At 44.7% G+C, this 15,146-nt stretch overlaps 4 protein-coding genes across 4 annotated transcripts; 2 read left to right on the forward strand and 2 right to left on the reverse strand.

The window, feature by feature from the left end:
* Positions 1-2,723: 2,723 nt before the first annotated feature.
* Positions 2,724-3,809, forward strand: NECHADRAFT_44864 (uncharacterized protein; the record flags this gene model as incomplete). The annotated part of the gene is made up of 4 exons (XM_003040712.1): positions 2,724-2,760; positions 2,850-3,228; positions 3,303-3,405; positions 3,507-3,809. Coding segments are annotated over 4 exons (822 nt in total), but the record flags the coding sequence as incomplete, so codon positions are not given.
* A 519-nt stretch (positions 3,810-4,328) lies between these two features.
* On the forward strand, positions 4,329-6,478 carry NECHADRAFT_44769 (uncharacterized protein; the record flags this gene model as incomplete). Its single annotated transcript, XM_003040713.1, has 2 exons — positions 4,329-4,987; positions 5,053-6,478. 2 exons carry the CDS (start codon positions 4,329-4,331, stop codon positions 6,476-6,478), a joined length of 2,085 nt encoding a protein of 694 aa, XP_003040759.1.
* Positions 6,479-6,516: 38 nt separating this feature from the next.
* NECHADRAFT_82418 (uncharacterized protein) lies at positions 6,517-8,568 on the reverse strand (the record flags this gene model as incomplete). Its single annotated transcript, XM_003040743.1, has 2 exons — positions 6,517-8,150; positions 8,223-8,568. 2 exons carry the CDS (start codon positions 8,566-8,568, stop codon positions 6,517-6,519), a joined length of 1,980 nt encoding a protein of 659 aa, XP_003040789.1.
* A 2,398-nt stretch (positions 8,569-10,966) lies between these two features.
* On the reverse strand, positions 10,967-11,437 carry NECHADRAFT_28984 (uncharacterized protein; the record flags this gene model as incomplete). Its single annotated transcript, XM_003040744.1, has 1 exon — positions 10,967-11,437. A coding segment is annotated over one exon (471 nt), but the record flags the coding sequence as incomplete, so codon positions are not given.
* Between the last annotated feature and the right edge of the window lie 3,709 nt (positions 11,438-15,146).

Below are 15,146 nucleotides of genomic sequence, written 5' to 3' on the forward strand. Positions count from 1 at the left end.
TAATATATAAGGTATATAATTAAAGTAAGAATTTAAAAGAGATATATTTAAAGTCTTATACCTTCGAATAATATAAATGCCTATTAATAAGCTTATAAAGGCACTTCCGCGGTAATAATTTAAGTACTTTAAAGCTTTATTTAATATAATTATAATTATAAAAGAAAGTAATAAAGACATAATATAATATATTTTATTATTTACCTAGGCAAATTAATTATATACCATAATATATAAGAATAAAATATATAATTACTTAATAAAAAATAATAAAAAGTATATAAATAATACCTTTAACCTACTTTTTCTAATTTTTATCCTCTTTATCTTTATCTTTTTTATTTTTTTTCTTTTTTTTTACTCTTATTATTTAACTTATTAAGGCTACTAAGGCCTAGATTATATAAAGTCTTATCCTCTTTAATAAAAAGCTTAAAATAATCCCTTAATAGCTTTAATTAAAACTTAATAATAATATAAACGCGCTAAAATAATTATTTAATTAATTAATAATAAAATAATATATAAATAAAATATTAAAAATACTTATTAATAATATATTATTATCTGTAGCCTTTATTAAGGCCTAGATATTAGGCTAAATAAAAAAAAAGCTATATATATTTTATTAATAATATTTTAATATTTATAAATTAAGGGATAAAGCTTATATAAGGTAATAATTATAATTACTTATAAAATAAGCTATATAATAATAGGCATAGGTAATAATACTTAAGTATTAAGAGAAGTTATTAATCTTACCTAATATTATAGCCTTTATATAAGATAAATAAAAAGGGTTAAAAGGTAAAGACTAATAGCCTTATATAATTAAAGCTATATTTATAATTATTATAATACTATTATTAATAATATTTAAGTTTATAATAATACTAAGGATTATATTAATAAGTAAGGGAATAAGTATAAAAATATAAATAAAATAAATAAATTAAGATAGATTATTAAAGGCTATAATAAGGTTTTAGAGCTATATTATTAAGTTAATATAAGTAATATATATTAAATAATTTATTTATATAATTAAAGCACTAAGGCATAAAAGTAATAATTTTTTAAATATAAGGAGGCTATTAATAAGTTAATATAAGTACTTAAAAAAAGTAATATAAGATAAAAATATTATTATAAAAGATTAATATTAAAAAAAAGAAAAAAAAAATAATTTTTATAAAGGCTTTTTATCTTTAAAGATTATAATTTATAATACTTAATTAAAAAGATTTAAATAAATAAGAAATAAGCCTAAAATAATATATTTATTATATATATTTAAAGATATTTTATAAAAAATAAATTTTTTTTTTTATTAATTATTTATTTTAAGTTATTTCTTTTATTAAAGCTATTTAAAGAGTATTTAAATATTACTTTTAGTAAGTATTTAAATAAGAGGTATATTAAGTTATAGCGCATTATTATTAGTTAGTATAGCCTCGCTATAAGGGCTATGCGCTAGTATAATAGCTATTTTAGACGATGCCCTTATTTTAGGAAAAATAAGGCTCTTTTAACTATTATTTTTTATGCTTTAAGGTGACTAAAGGCGCTCTATACGACACATGCATAATAAATATCCCCCTGGTCGCGATATTAATTCTGCCATGACTTACCGCCTAAGGGCCCCCCGCGCCTATTTATGATATTAATAACTAGATAGGTTAGTAATCCATTTATCCCTAAGATAAATATAAGTATTACAAGCATAATATTATATTTAAAAATAATATATGCGCTAACTAATAAGTTTAGTAATTCGCTAAGATATTATATTTAAGCTTTAATTAATATTTTCTTTCTTATATTTCTATTAACTTACCTTAATAGCTATTACTTAAACCTTTCTATCTTTATAATTAAAACCTTTTTCCTTCTCTTAAGTTACTCTCATAACTTAATAACTTAAAAACCTTAATCCCCCCCCTAATTTCCTTGCTTTATTTATAGTTTTTTTCTTATTAAGCCTCTCTTAGCTACTAGATTATATTTAATAAGCTATAAATCTAGGCTATATTTCTCTTTATAACCTTAATAAATAAATACTTATTAGGCTTTTTATCTCTAAGATTTTTAAGTAATAATAGCTCTTAATATTATATAAAATACCTAAGATTTTATAATACTCTTAGGCACTTTAAGGTTATAAGGAATATTTCTTTACCTAAGATTATAAGCTTAAAGTAAATATCTAGCTTAATAATTTAATTTATAATAACTTTTATTATATTAGTATCTTAAAATAATAATAATTATATATTATAAAGGAAATTATATATCTTATAAAAGGGGCTAAAAAATAAAAGATATTAATTTTTATATTAGGTAATAATAATATAATTATATAACTTAATAATTTTAATTACTTAATTAATTATAATTCTTAGTATTAGGTTTAAAGCTATAATATTAAGAGATTATAACTTAAGAAGATAAAAAAATAAATAATTCTTTTATTTCTTATATAAAGATTAAAATAAATAATTAAAATACCTATAAAAGGTTAGACTTTTATAATAATATAGCTAGGTATAACTCTTTTATTACTATAGAAGTTTAATTAGGCTATTATATTAATATTAGGTTATGATATTATATTATATTTGAGATTTATTCTTTATTATAGTTATAGCCTGGCCCTTGATGGGTTAACTAAGCCTGAAGATCGTTATAAGCATAAACCCAACAACATATCAGCATGAGACGCCCTGACGCCTCGTGTGTTCCTTATTCGACATGGTGAGTTCTGGACCCAGATAAACCAGGACAAACACCGAGCTGTTCTGCTTGCAATCAGTCAGTCTTTAACAACAGTGTTCCATGAACAGGAGAGACGGAGTGGGCAAAATCTGGTAGATATACGGGCATCACAGACATCGAGCTCACTTCAGTTGGGATCCAGCAAGTCTCCTCTGTAGCAACAACGCTCGTGGGTCCCGGCAAACTCGTCAACCCTTCTCGTATTACGCACATCTTTATCAGTCCGAGAAAGAGAGCGAAAAAGACTTTTGAACTACTGCAGATACCCTCATCACCTCCTACAGCCGATGCAGAATTGGAGGTTACCTATACTGAAGATATTGCAGAGTGGGATTATGGCGACTATGAAGGGTTAAAGGCCGGCGAGATCAAAGAATTGAGAAAGACTAGGGGGCTTGACCAAGAGAGGGAGTGGAACATTTGGAGGGATGGGTGTGAAGGCGGAGAGTATTACACCCTTTTAACTCTCCCCTCGCTTAGACTTGATTGCTAACTTGACGGTTTGTTCTCACTTGCGGTAGGACAATGCAGCAAGTCACGGAGCGCCTGGACAGGCTTGTATCGAAGATACGAGACATCCAGAGGCCTAACATGAATGGCAAAAAGCCTGCCGATGTCCTCCTTGTACGGCCACGAGCGCCCCTCTTCCACCTATCTCTTTGAACCTGGCCTGGCCCTCTCATCTTTTGAGCTTTGTTTCCACAGCTAACGGATGGGAATTGCAGGTTGCCCATGGCCTCATTCTACGCTGTTTTACTAAACGCTGGCTCGGTTGGCCAATTGCTTTCTCTTTTCCAATGATACTGGACCCAGGGGCAGTCACGGTTCTGAGGTACGCGACTTTAGGTCTTATGCAGTCTTTCTTCGCCACAGAGTCCCTCTCAGGCTTAAGACATATGCCAAATCATGTCTATTGTTTGAAGCTAACTTGCCCAAGTTATAAGAACAACAATGCTGATGAACCGGCGCTTCATGTCGGCATGGCGCTTCCGCCTCTATCGGACAGTAGCCACCAAAAAGGATCGTAACGGCGTAAATGGCTCTCCTATTTGGCTTTTGGCTCGTGTGCTTTGGGAAGTTACACCATACCTTTGTACTTAATGCCTACCGAAAGAGCACTTATGCTAGAGAAATGGCAATCGGATGGATATGTTCTCCCCTAAGCCTGGATGTCCTCAAGACGCTTTGACGCGTTGCCATATGTGAGTCTGGATGCAAGACAGATGCTAAACATACGGAGCAAGAACAAGAGGATGTGCGTTAGATTATTAAAGGCTTTATGAAGCATTGAGGGCGATTGAAATGAAATGTCATGTGACACGACCTCGTGATACGTAATCACCCATTGCTGAGACAGTTGGAGTCAACATTGAGTAAAGAGTCCTGTCTTGGCATATATCACCTGCAAACCTGACTGGCTCCGATGAAGCCACCAAGGCAGCCACCCCCGCTCGCTTTGTCTTTGAGCATAAAGAACAAGTTGCATTGTTCCCAATCTCTCCTTTGCTCTTTAAGTCTCTCTACTGCCATCCCCTTCCTCGCCCAATATGGAGGCCCAAGCGACACATGTCCATCAATCACTGCCGCCACTTCCTGCGCTTGGCCAAAAGCCTCATTATACTCGGATTTTAACCCTGTTCCCTGGCGACATGGATACTCCTCTATTCTGCACAATGCAAATCATTGACCTGAATCATCCTCCCTTTGCATTTGAAGCACTATCCTACGTCTGGGGTAAAGCAAAGTCACCTGAACATCTCTTTTGCGATGATGGCCATCTCGAAATCACCATGAATCTGGACAAGGCTTTGAGACATCTCCGACTCAGCAGTATGAGTCGAAGGCTTTGGGTTGATGCTATTTGCATCGATCAAACAGATCTTGCAGAACGAGCCCGTCAGGTTCAGTATATGCGACTCGTCTACAAACGCGCTTCTCGAACGATTGTTTGGCTTGGCGAAAAGCAGGACTGGACCGAGACAGCCATTGCCTTTGCAAAAGAGCTAGTCAGCTTGAAGGCTGATTTCATTGGGAATCTTGGCTTGTCAAGTAGTAGAGAACCGGCTCCGGCTAGAGACCCAGCCCAGACAGACCAGGGCAGAAGATCCTATGCATACTCACTACTATCCAACGTTTTTAAGAGCAATCAAGAAGGGGCCGAAGCTTTATCGAAGCTGTTTGGATGTGAATACTTTACTCGGGTCTGGTATGTTCTAAAAAGTGGCTATGGTGTCCTGAGAAACTCGCTCAGCTGATACTCTCAAACGTCAGGTGTATACAGGAGGTGGTGGCTTCAAGCTCTAGCATCCTCAAATTGGCAGATCTTGAGATCGACATGAAAGACCTTTTGTCACTGCTCCCCCTTGTACTTGATCGACGAGGGTTGAATCTTGAGCCGACGACTTTACAATTGTGGCGAGGGGTTTTCGAAATGCCCCTTATCTACAAACAGCTCAATCACTCACCGCCTGAGGGTTCTCTCGGAACGATGTTGGTTATCTTGACTTCCATCAGGGACTTTGGAGCAACGGACCCCAGAGACCGCATCTTTGCCATCCTTGGAATCACCGACGAGGGCTTGGAGCCAGTCTACAGCATCACCGAAAGCAATTGGCTGGCTGATGTTGCTCGCAAGGGTTATTCCTGGATTTCGCGCCGAATCAATTCGATCTCTCCGGCTCTAGAGCCAAATCGACACCCTGCATTGATCCCAGACTACAACAAGAGCAGGCGAGAAGTCTATCAGGAGTTCACGCGCTATTGCATCTGGAAGCCTCCACGACTTCTCACCGTTCTCGGGCACATTCAACATCACGAGGATCCAGAAACTGTTCTCGACTTTCCCAGCTGGGTACCGAGATTCGATCAATGTAGGATAGTTTCCAAGTTCATTCCGGAGTTGTTCTATGCAGGCGTGCCTACCAAGTTCCAAATGTACATCGCAGAGACCCACGACAATCCTTTTCATTCTTCAAGTCCATTCAGTAACCCAATCGAAGAGCCAGACATCCTTCAACTAAATGGCTTTCAAGTCGACACAATAAGCGCGGCAACAGACGTATTCACGCAAGGAGCTGACGAAACACTTTTCGCCACCTTACTTTGGAGTCAGCTATTCCCTCACCCATTGTTCCCAAGAGTGCCGGGGCAAGTGCATCAATATCAGTTCAGCAAAATGGCAACTGATGTTGCCTTTTTACAGACTTTGTGCGCTGGAGGCATGTTTTCGGCATGTTCCCAACTAATGAACTCGTCGACCCAGCCTGGAAAGACTCGGCAAGCCCGTTTGGAACAGTCACAAAGGCTAGCAGCGCAAGCGATCCTCAGATGGCTTCGAGATAGGCCAGAGATCGACTGTAACGATTATCCGGACCTTGGACCACCACCAATAGATGAGTTCCACGGGACCTCGATAGAGAGATACCAGGATCAAGCTATCAGTTTATGCGCCAACAGAAAGGTCTATAGGACAGCGACTGGTATTCTCGGATTAGGACCAAAGTTCTTGAAACCAGGAGATTGCGTTGTGATATTATTTGGAGGATCATTTCCTATTGTTCTTCGACCGCAGGGTCGTGACTGGATCTTGATTGGTGAGACGTATTTGCATCATGATGAGATTTGTCTTGGGCAGTTAGCGGCGAAGGCCAAGAGTCGAAAGAGCCAAGTCAACGTGATGCGATTTAGGATCCGGTAGTATTGTATATCAGACATGTTCGGTCGTCCAATATCAAGTTAGACAATGGTGACATTCTTTCTCTTCCATTCAGGCTGTCCTGAGGGCTCCAGAAGCTCCATCCACCCAATACGCTCAAAGACGTCTTCCTTTCCCATCTCTCCTGTCGTTCGTGACAAGATTAAACATCCGCGACTAATCTGGCCAACGTAAGGAACCTCGTATAGAACCGAGGCGATCTCAAACGTCGGCTCTAGATCTTCTGGCATGCTTGCAGGATCGTCAAAGAAGATCCTTGCTCTAATATCACGTCCTTGAGCGTCCACGGCAGCACCACGGGTTATATTCAGACCCTCACCATCGTGTCTCATTCGCAATACCTGGAGAGATCGAACAAGAGTATCCAACACAACTTCTCTCCTTGATTGAGGGGGTCTCGAGGGGGAGTGAAGAGAGTCTTGCACGCTCAATAGCCTAGCTTCTTCCTCGTATCTAGGGCTGGAGAGATGTGCAAAGTCGACGCTGCTCATCTTTGACGAAGCCCAGGACCAGGATGGCCCCATCTTGGTTCTGTCGAGCTCAGTACAGATGCTTCCAGATCCATACCAGGCCAGACTGAAAATAAGCTGAGACACAAAGTGGCCGCAAACGTATCTGTCAGGGAAGAACAGCTGCGTCCTCTCTGCAACTCCTTGAATCGCAACCAATCTATCTTCAAAGTAGGTAAAGTCCATGGATGCGTACTCTCTTACGAGCTGGAACCAGTATTTCCCAAGCGCTTGCTCCCTCGTAGTGTCTTTGGAGCGTAGAAGCTGCTGATGAGAACGATCGACAGATGAAATGAATTCGCTCTGTGGTACGCCTTCCGGGAAACATTCGGATGCCTGCAATTCGGCACATTCCCAAAAGACTGCATCACGACCGAAATGAATTACTCTGTTTGACAAGGATCGCTCCTGGAGAGTCCAGCCTCGATCATACAGGGGAGAATTCGAAACATTAAATAGCCAGAGAGGGTGGGAAGGGTCGGCGTACATTTGTCGGAGCTGATGGCCCTCCTCCTCCGAATCATTGTATTGCCCCAGCAGTATTGGCGAGACGGGGTATAGTTCACCTGGTCTCTCGTTGAGGAAGCCATCGCTGCTGTCGTACGCCCCAGTAGCTGCAATAGTGCACAAAGCGTTCTGGTAGTATCTTCCCATCAAAGGGGCTTCTGCGAACCAGTCGGTGGCGTCCTCTCCTTTGTTGTGTTGGATGATGCATATAGCATCGACAAAGAGGTATCGGTAACCCAGTGCTCGAGTAACGTCAATGGCATCAAGTATGGTCTGAGACAGATCCTTGAGGTCGATCCCGCGTCGTCTTTGCTCAAAGTTGTCTCTTGTTGTGCGGGCATTGAGGTTTCCTTTGCCCCAGCAATAACTGAGGATGAGATAATCGGAGAATACCGTTGATCCCTGCTCGAGTTTCGGTACATAGAGCCTAGGTGAACCTCCTTTTACCCCTACGTCGATGACTCTATTGGGTAGCGGAGGCTTTTCCATGTGAGTACAGAGACTGGTTTGACCGTGCCGAAAATTGCACAAGGCATGTGCATTTCTTCCCTGGTCTCCGCAACATGTTTTGATCCAAGTCTGGATGCGCTCTTGAACGAGGTGTTCAAGGTCTGTTTCTCTATCTTGAGACTTGAACTCTATCCATTCAATTAATGATCTGCATCTGCACTCCTCAATCTTCGCTTTAAGGGGAAGGTATTCACACTTACGCCGGATAGGCTCAATGGTAGTGTATCTTGCTGGGTAGAATGTTCCCACGAACCTGCCATCTTCCGAGTCTGCCATAAAGACAGCCAAACTCTTGGGCCTCTCACTGCTAGAATTCAAGGATGTCACCTCGATCTGAGTGCCGAGCTGGATTTCCTCAATGTCCCGGGCGCTGAACACTAGAACGCGACGCAGAATCTGACATAGCGGACATCCAGTGGCAGCTGAGGCATCCAGCTGCTTAAAGGTCTTGGAATGAGAGAATACACCTTCGAATCGCTCTTGGTTGACCGCCTTCGATAGCTTCCGGCATTTTTCACACCGGGTGCCAAGTGTAGCGCTATCCATGTCGAATGCTCCTAGTATCGGGCTGGGTGTGAAGAGGAGGTTGAGTCCAAAAGCGGGGTAGGGACACAGAATGGCCCCCGAGGCTGAAAAGACTTGGCTGCCTATGGTATTGTACTCGGCTTATACGGCCCAATCACGACTGCTCAGGCATTTTAGGGCTGTAATTCTTAGTAAAGCATGCTCCAGAACGGATCATTTTGCGAATTTGCACGACAAGTCTCGTCGTTGAGCAGGCATAGTTGAACTTCATCTTCAAAATGAGTACCTAGATCCTCGACTCAAGAGCTGACACGTGGATCTATATGCTATTGAAATGTTGAATAAATATTAACATGAAGGTCACCTACATATTAACCTTCCTAGTTCAAGAATACAAGTGTGCCGCTTAGTAGTAAGAGAATGATGCTAAGGGAGATGGAAGAATCTTCAGATCAATATGCAATTAGCTGCAATGCATCGCGAAAGGAAAAATAAGGGCGACTAAGACAGGCTAGGCCGTGAATAGGTCATTAATAACAGTAGGAGTAGAGAATAACTTGAAAACTACTCTAGATAGTACAAGTCTTAAACACGGTCGAGACACTACGCGTGTGCTATTCCTAACCCCTATGCCGCGGCCTCTTTGGTATCTGATTTTCTTAAGAAACACAACGCTACTAGGAAATAAGCATTATTAAAAAGAGTAAAACACTCTTTATATTTCTAGAAGTTTTTACTCTCTACCTATCACGAGGTCTATTAAATACCCTAGAGGAAGAAATAAAAGTGCCAGAATTAATTCACCCCGACAACTATTTCCCGCAGAGATCAAGAATGAAAAGATCGTGTTAGGACACCCAATGTATACTCAAGACGTATTCCACCAAGGTGGGTCTTGGTAACCAAATTGGGGGCGGATATACCCTGAGTCTGTTCATGTCGAAGCTTTATAATGAGATGCTTATTATACAAGCAACCTACCTACTATGCACGTTGGTTTTCACAGTCTCACTGTGATGGTAAATAAATTCACTATGATATGGTTTGGTTAAGAACTTACCTATGTCTTTGGCTTGCCTAGCTCCGGTTTGTTTCCCGCCCAAGTTGAAGCCGGCGTTGGCGATACACACCGACCACTAACGCCGACCAAGAACGCAGGCCAGCAAAGGATTTACAAGGGCCAAGCCGGGCTGATCCTGGTAGTGATTTTCAGCTGCCCCATTTATTATAACCGATCTCCGTTAACCGAATGGCCGCTTCATGGGGCTGCAACAGTGATCCTTGTTCGCGGTCTGTGATGCGGGTCAAGAGTCCTTTTGAACAAGTTCATCTTCGACGCCCAGCCTCCGCAGTCAAACCGATATCCGTTTGAGGCGAGTTTGATTTGCCAACTTTGAGTCTTTGTCGGTTCTAACAGCGAAAACTCCTACCCTGTACGAATATTGTTTATCCTTACCAAGCAAGGAATGACTGGGTAAGCCAGCAGTTAATTAAAAGCTGAGACCTGAGCGAAGTGACGGATGGAAAAGAGATAACTAACTCATTTACCTACTGCTGACCTCGAGCCATGCTCGTATCGGAAGGGCACAAGCAAATGTACGATCGAACAGATATTTTCTCGGCGAGAGCCGCGGCACTCTGCTAAATTAGTCCTGCCAGCCAACAGGGGGCCAGACCAGTGACCAGGCCGTGCGCTGATGCTCAGAGTTTCTCCATGATCACGGCCGAACCCGAAATTATACGGAGCGAGTGGTACATGTGCTACATGCGTTTTTCGTCTAGTCAGGCAAGTTATACCTGACCCGCGAGCAAAAATCCCTGATCTAGATCAGTTGACGGCCAGATCTGGCGACGCAAATTTGAGAAAGGTTGACGATGAGGGGCAAAAGCGATCAAGTCCGTTTCGAATATATTAAAAAGCGGGTTGGAGTGGCTGGGGAGAAACGTAACCTTGCCAGCATCACTTCGGCTTCTCCACAATCTTTTCTATCTCGGGTTGGGCACCGGCGTAGGGCTGCCGTCGAAATCATCTTTCACGTGAAGATGCATGTAGACGACGGTTTAGGGAATAACACAGCGGAAAAAGAGGAGTCAAGGTCAAGGACGGGGCCACTGAAAAGAAATATCTCAGCTACACCGGCCAGGAGCTATACACTGAAAACGCGTAGATACGTGCCACTATTGAAACGAAATAGCTCAAGATAAGTGGTGAATAAATCATATACGAGTGTCATGGCGAGGTTGAGGCACCATCAATATTTAGCTACAACCACGGATTGTCCGACGCAATGATCTCGGAAGGGTCCAACACCCGGCCCCAATCTTGCTCTTGCCATACGTCGTCACCCGGAGCTGTCAGCCACGGGTTATCGTCTTCCTCCATCATTGGGTCGTCATCCCGCTCTTCTAGACCACACTTCTCCACCTCATTAGGATCCATATTTTCGAGAAGCTGCCAGATGCGCCGCCGATTAGTGAAGCCAGGAGGTACATCCAGCCCTACCTCGCCGTGATCCCATGCTTTGATGTCGCTGTTCTCGGGATAGGTAGGGGGTTCAACGCGCGCCATGAGTTGCCGGAATAGTCTTTCCCAATCCCATTCCTTGCCATCTTTGTCTTTGAACTCTGACACAAGCGTTTTGTCGAGGTCCCAGAGAAATGGTATTCGAAGAAAGAGATGCTTCCAGCATGACTGTGGCAACAAGCGAGTGCAGTCCAGGCCGTTAGTTCCCTCCCGGAGGAGTGACATAATCCTGTCCTGGAGCTCCTGAGGCAAGCTTTCCAGGCTCGTTTGCAGGCTGCTGGGGCGAGATGTGTGAGCCTCAACGAGCTGCAGGTTTGATAGCAGACGACTGGTGAGATTCGGAATGACCAAAGGATCATCAAGCCACTAGAGATGGGTCAGCAAAGTGAAATGGGACGCCGGTGTGTGTTGTGCTCACCCAATTGTAATAGGACCCAGGATGGTAGTCAGGAATATAGTAACTGCCCCATCGCCTGCGCTCTTCATCTGACCTCTTCGGGAGCGGAATGAGGGGAAGCCAATGAAATAAGCTAGGGCCTGGCCGGACCCTTATTGTCAGTTCGCATCGTCGATCAAGAGTGACCCAAAGATCTCGAAGTGATTTCAGTTGCGAAGTAAGCGATCTTTGCATCACCCAAGAGGCTATCGTTAGACAGGCTTCATGTACACCAAGGCACCAATGAAGGCCAGTCGGACTATCGGGAAATAGATCTTCAGACTGGAATTCCCTTTGTAGGTGAATTCTCTGGCCGTTGTGATATAGCCTTAAATCTCCCATAGCGCCATCACATGGGCTGGCAGCATACTCTGTTATCTGCTCGCTGAGGGGATCATATTGTTGTCGTTTGCAGTATTGCTCGTGAGGACCTATGAGGGCGACAACAGTCTTTTGCCATAGTGAAGGCTCCCAAGCGATGGGACCAGACTCGTAACGAGGCCTGCCGTACATTTGGTAGCCGCATATTGAACATTGGGGGAATTCATTCGCGCTGCCCATGTTGTGATGATTGTGTACGATAGAAGTGGAGGTTGGACAAGAAGGAAGCAAACACTGCCCTATTGCCTGCGCCCTGTCAGTACCCTCTTCGCCTCGTTTGCGGGCCGAAGCGGGTGGGCCGGTAGTTGTTCCGATAGACCTTTTTTTCGGAAGAAACATCCCGTAGACAGTTGGTAAGCTCGTATATGCGGCCGTGAAACACGTTAATGTGCGTGCTGTGCCTTGCTCCGTGCCTTGCATGAGATTGCATGCTGCGCCTGCGGGACTTCCACCTGCACGGGCCGTCTACTCGGACTGGACGATGAAAAGACAGTCCCTTCAATCTCACAGTGAGTGGTGTAGAAGCGTGTGCCCTGTAGAAAGCCGCTAGAACGTGCCTCAGTCGCCATGCATGGACCGTTCACCCACTGCATTAGCTTTGTGTGAAACAAACGATGGATTGCAGCGACCTGGATGTTCCTTCAGTGCTGGCTTCCAGACCACGAATGATTGTAGTTATGTCAAGGGTGGCCTGTCTATTTTACCTCATGAGCCTTGCCCACGCAATGGAACCATAATATGAATTGGATCATGTGCTAGATTTGACAGAGACATTCTGTGCGCCCCGAGATTTCGGCCACGACGAACGGCACTGATCATTGCTCGACAACTGCGCTGCGGATCGGGGCTCATATGCAAGCAAGGAAATGCTCGCATCCTATTTTCAGCTGGCCGGGATGTATCGACGCGGAAAAATTCTCCAGAACTTGATCAAGATGAGTTGCAAGGGTCACAGTAGGATGTATAAGGACTCAATCTCCTGGCACGTCTTCTCCATGCCATCCCACCTCACATTCATTTCTTTGCTCTTCAGTCATTCGTTCTTTTCTCTCCTATTCTCGCTATGAGAATTCTTCTTTTGCTCTGGGCCTCAGGCGCCCTGGGTGGGCCTTGTAGGCCATCCAACCCATCCACAACAGGGTCTTCACTCCCTCATCAATCAGCTTCCACTGATACCGACTCTCAATCGGCCTCTGGCTCCATGGGCAGCTTGTCTGCTAGTGGATCTCAAGGCACCTCTACTGGCACTCTTTCATCGTGGCTCACCAGTAGTGTCAGTGGCACTATTCCTGGCCAGCCTGGCAACACCAATACCATCCCTGGTCAGTCCGACAGTACCGACACTGAGACTGGTCAACCAAGCAACACCAATACCATCCCTGAATCTGATGGCTCTAACACCATCCCCGGTCAGACTGGCACTGCTACTTCTGGTCAGTCCGGCAGCATTGAGACGGAGACTGGTACTGCCTCTATTCCTTCCCTGGGCATTTCTGAGACCACCCTTCCCGGAACCGAGACTGGCTCTACCCTGCCCGGAAACACTGACACGACTCTTACTGGAACTGAGACTGGTCCTTCTGATACCGAAACTGGTACAGAGACCGGCCTTGATGGTACTCAGACTGGTACCGAGACTGGATCAACTGGAACTCAGACGGGGCCTAACCATCCTGGAACCACTGGAACAGAGGGTACCGAGACCGGTCCTGTTGACACCGAAACTGGGGTGACTGGCACCGAGACCAACCCTGCTGGAACGCAGACAGGCTCGCCAAACACCGGAACTGGCTCTATCGGAAGTGAGACCGACTCTACGGGAGTTCAGACAGGCCCTACTCACTCCGATAACACCGAGACGGGGACCACCACCGATACCGGTGCTTCCAATACTGAGACTGGTCCTTCGGCCCCTACTGGCACTGAAACAGGCTCTGTCGGCACTCAGAGTGACTCGACTGGTACGGAAACTGGCTCTTCAGGCACGGATACCGGTCCTACTCAGCCCGGCAATACCGAGACTGCTTCTTCTGGCACGGAAGGCAGCCCAACTCAACCTACAGGCACCGAGACTGGATCTTCTACCGAAACTAGTCCTTCTGATACTGAGACCAGCTCGGCCGGAACTGAAGGCAGTGCTACTCAGTCTGTTATAACAGAGACGGGAGCCACTGAGTCCGCTTCTTCTGGAAGTGAGTCCGCTTCTACTCAGCCTGGCAACACCGACACGACTTCTGGCACCGAAACTGGTCCCAACCAGCCCTCGAACACTGAGACGGGAGCTACTGAGACTGAGCCATCCGGTACCGAGACCGGCTCTTCTGCCACCGAGAGCAACCCCACTCAGCCCGGCACTACCGAGGGCGCGTCGTCCGAGACAGGTCCTTCCACCGAGACCGGGCCTGCTGGGACTGAAACTCAGCCTACTCAGTCTGGCAACACGGAGACAGCTTCCCCCAGCACTGAAACTGAACCAACTCAACCCGGAGCCACTGAGACGGCAACTTCTGGCAGTGCAATCGTGACAAGCGATGTTCTGCCTTCCACTACTTCAGCTGGTGTCCCAACAACTCTTCCTCCCACTACCACCACGTCAGGTCAAAGCGAGAGCTACGCTTCCACCGTCACGGTCCCTCCTGAGAACTGGTCGCCCACCTGTGCCTCTGGCCACCCTGAGTGGACCACCAACACCTGGATCACCACTACATCAGAGGGTTCCACCGAGCAGACCGTTGTTCCTGTCATCGTCGGCTCCAAGGAGTGCGATGACGATGGCTCGGGTCTTATCCTCTTTGGTTTCCCTCCTGTTACTGGCGTCTGGTTCAAGTTCCCAGGCTTCCCCGGCTTCTCATTCCCCTGCATTCAGACATTCATCACCAAGTGCAATGACCCACCGAAGTCCGAGAAGGACGACGGCGACGATGATGACGACGACAAATCATCCACCGCCTGCAGCGAAACAGTCACCGCCAGTGATTGTCTCGTTGCTTGCACCACCTACACAGGACCCGCTGATGCCGAAATTACGCCAGACTGTACCACGACCTGCACCAAGACTCATACTGGCTGCAGCGTGACTGGTGTCACCTCAACGACGACCGAGGCTGAGGGCTGCAGTGCCACTGGTGGTGGTGAAGAATGCGCAGAATGCTCCGACGAACTTCTATACACTATGAACGGAAGCCTAGGCAGGGATGTGGCCGATGAGGATCCGCTCGTTGAGAAGAGATGGTCATCTCCGGAGTCCAACCGAGTCAA

This window comes from Fusarium vanettenii (assembly GCF_000151355.1).
Source record: "Fusarium vanettenii 77-13-4 chromosome 7 genomic scaffold NECHAsca_58_chr7_9_0, whole genome shotgun sequence".
Taxonomy (NCBI): Eukaryota; Fungi; Ascomycota; class Sordariomycetes; order Hypocreales; family Nectriaceae; genus Fusarium; species Fusarium vanettenii.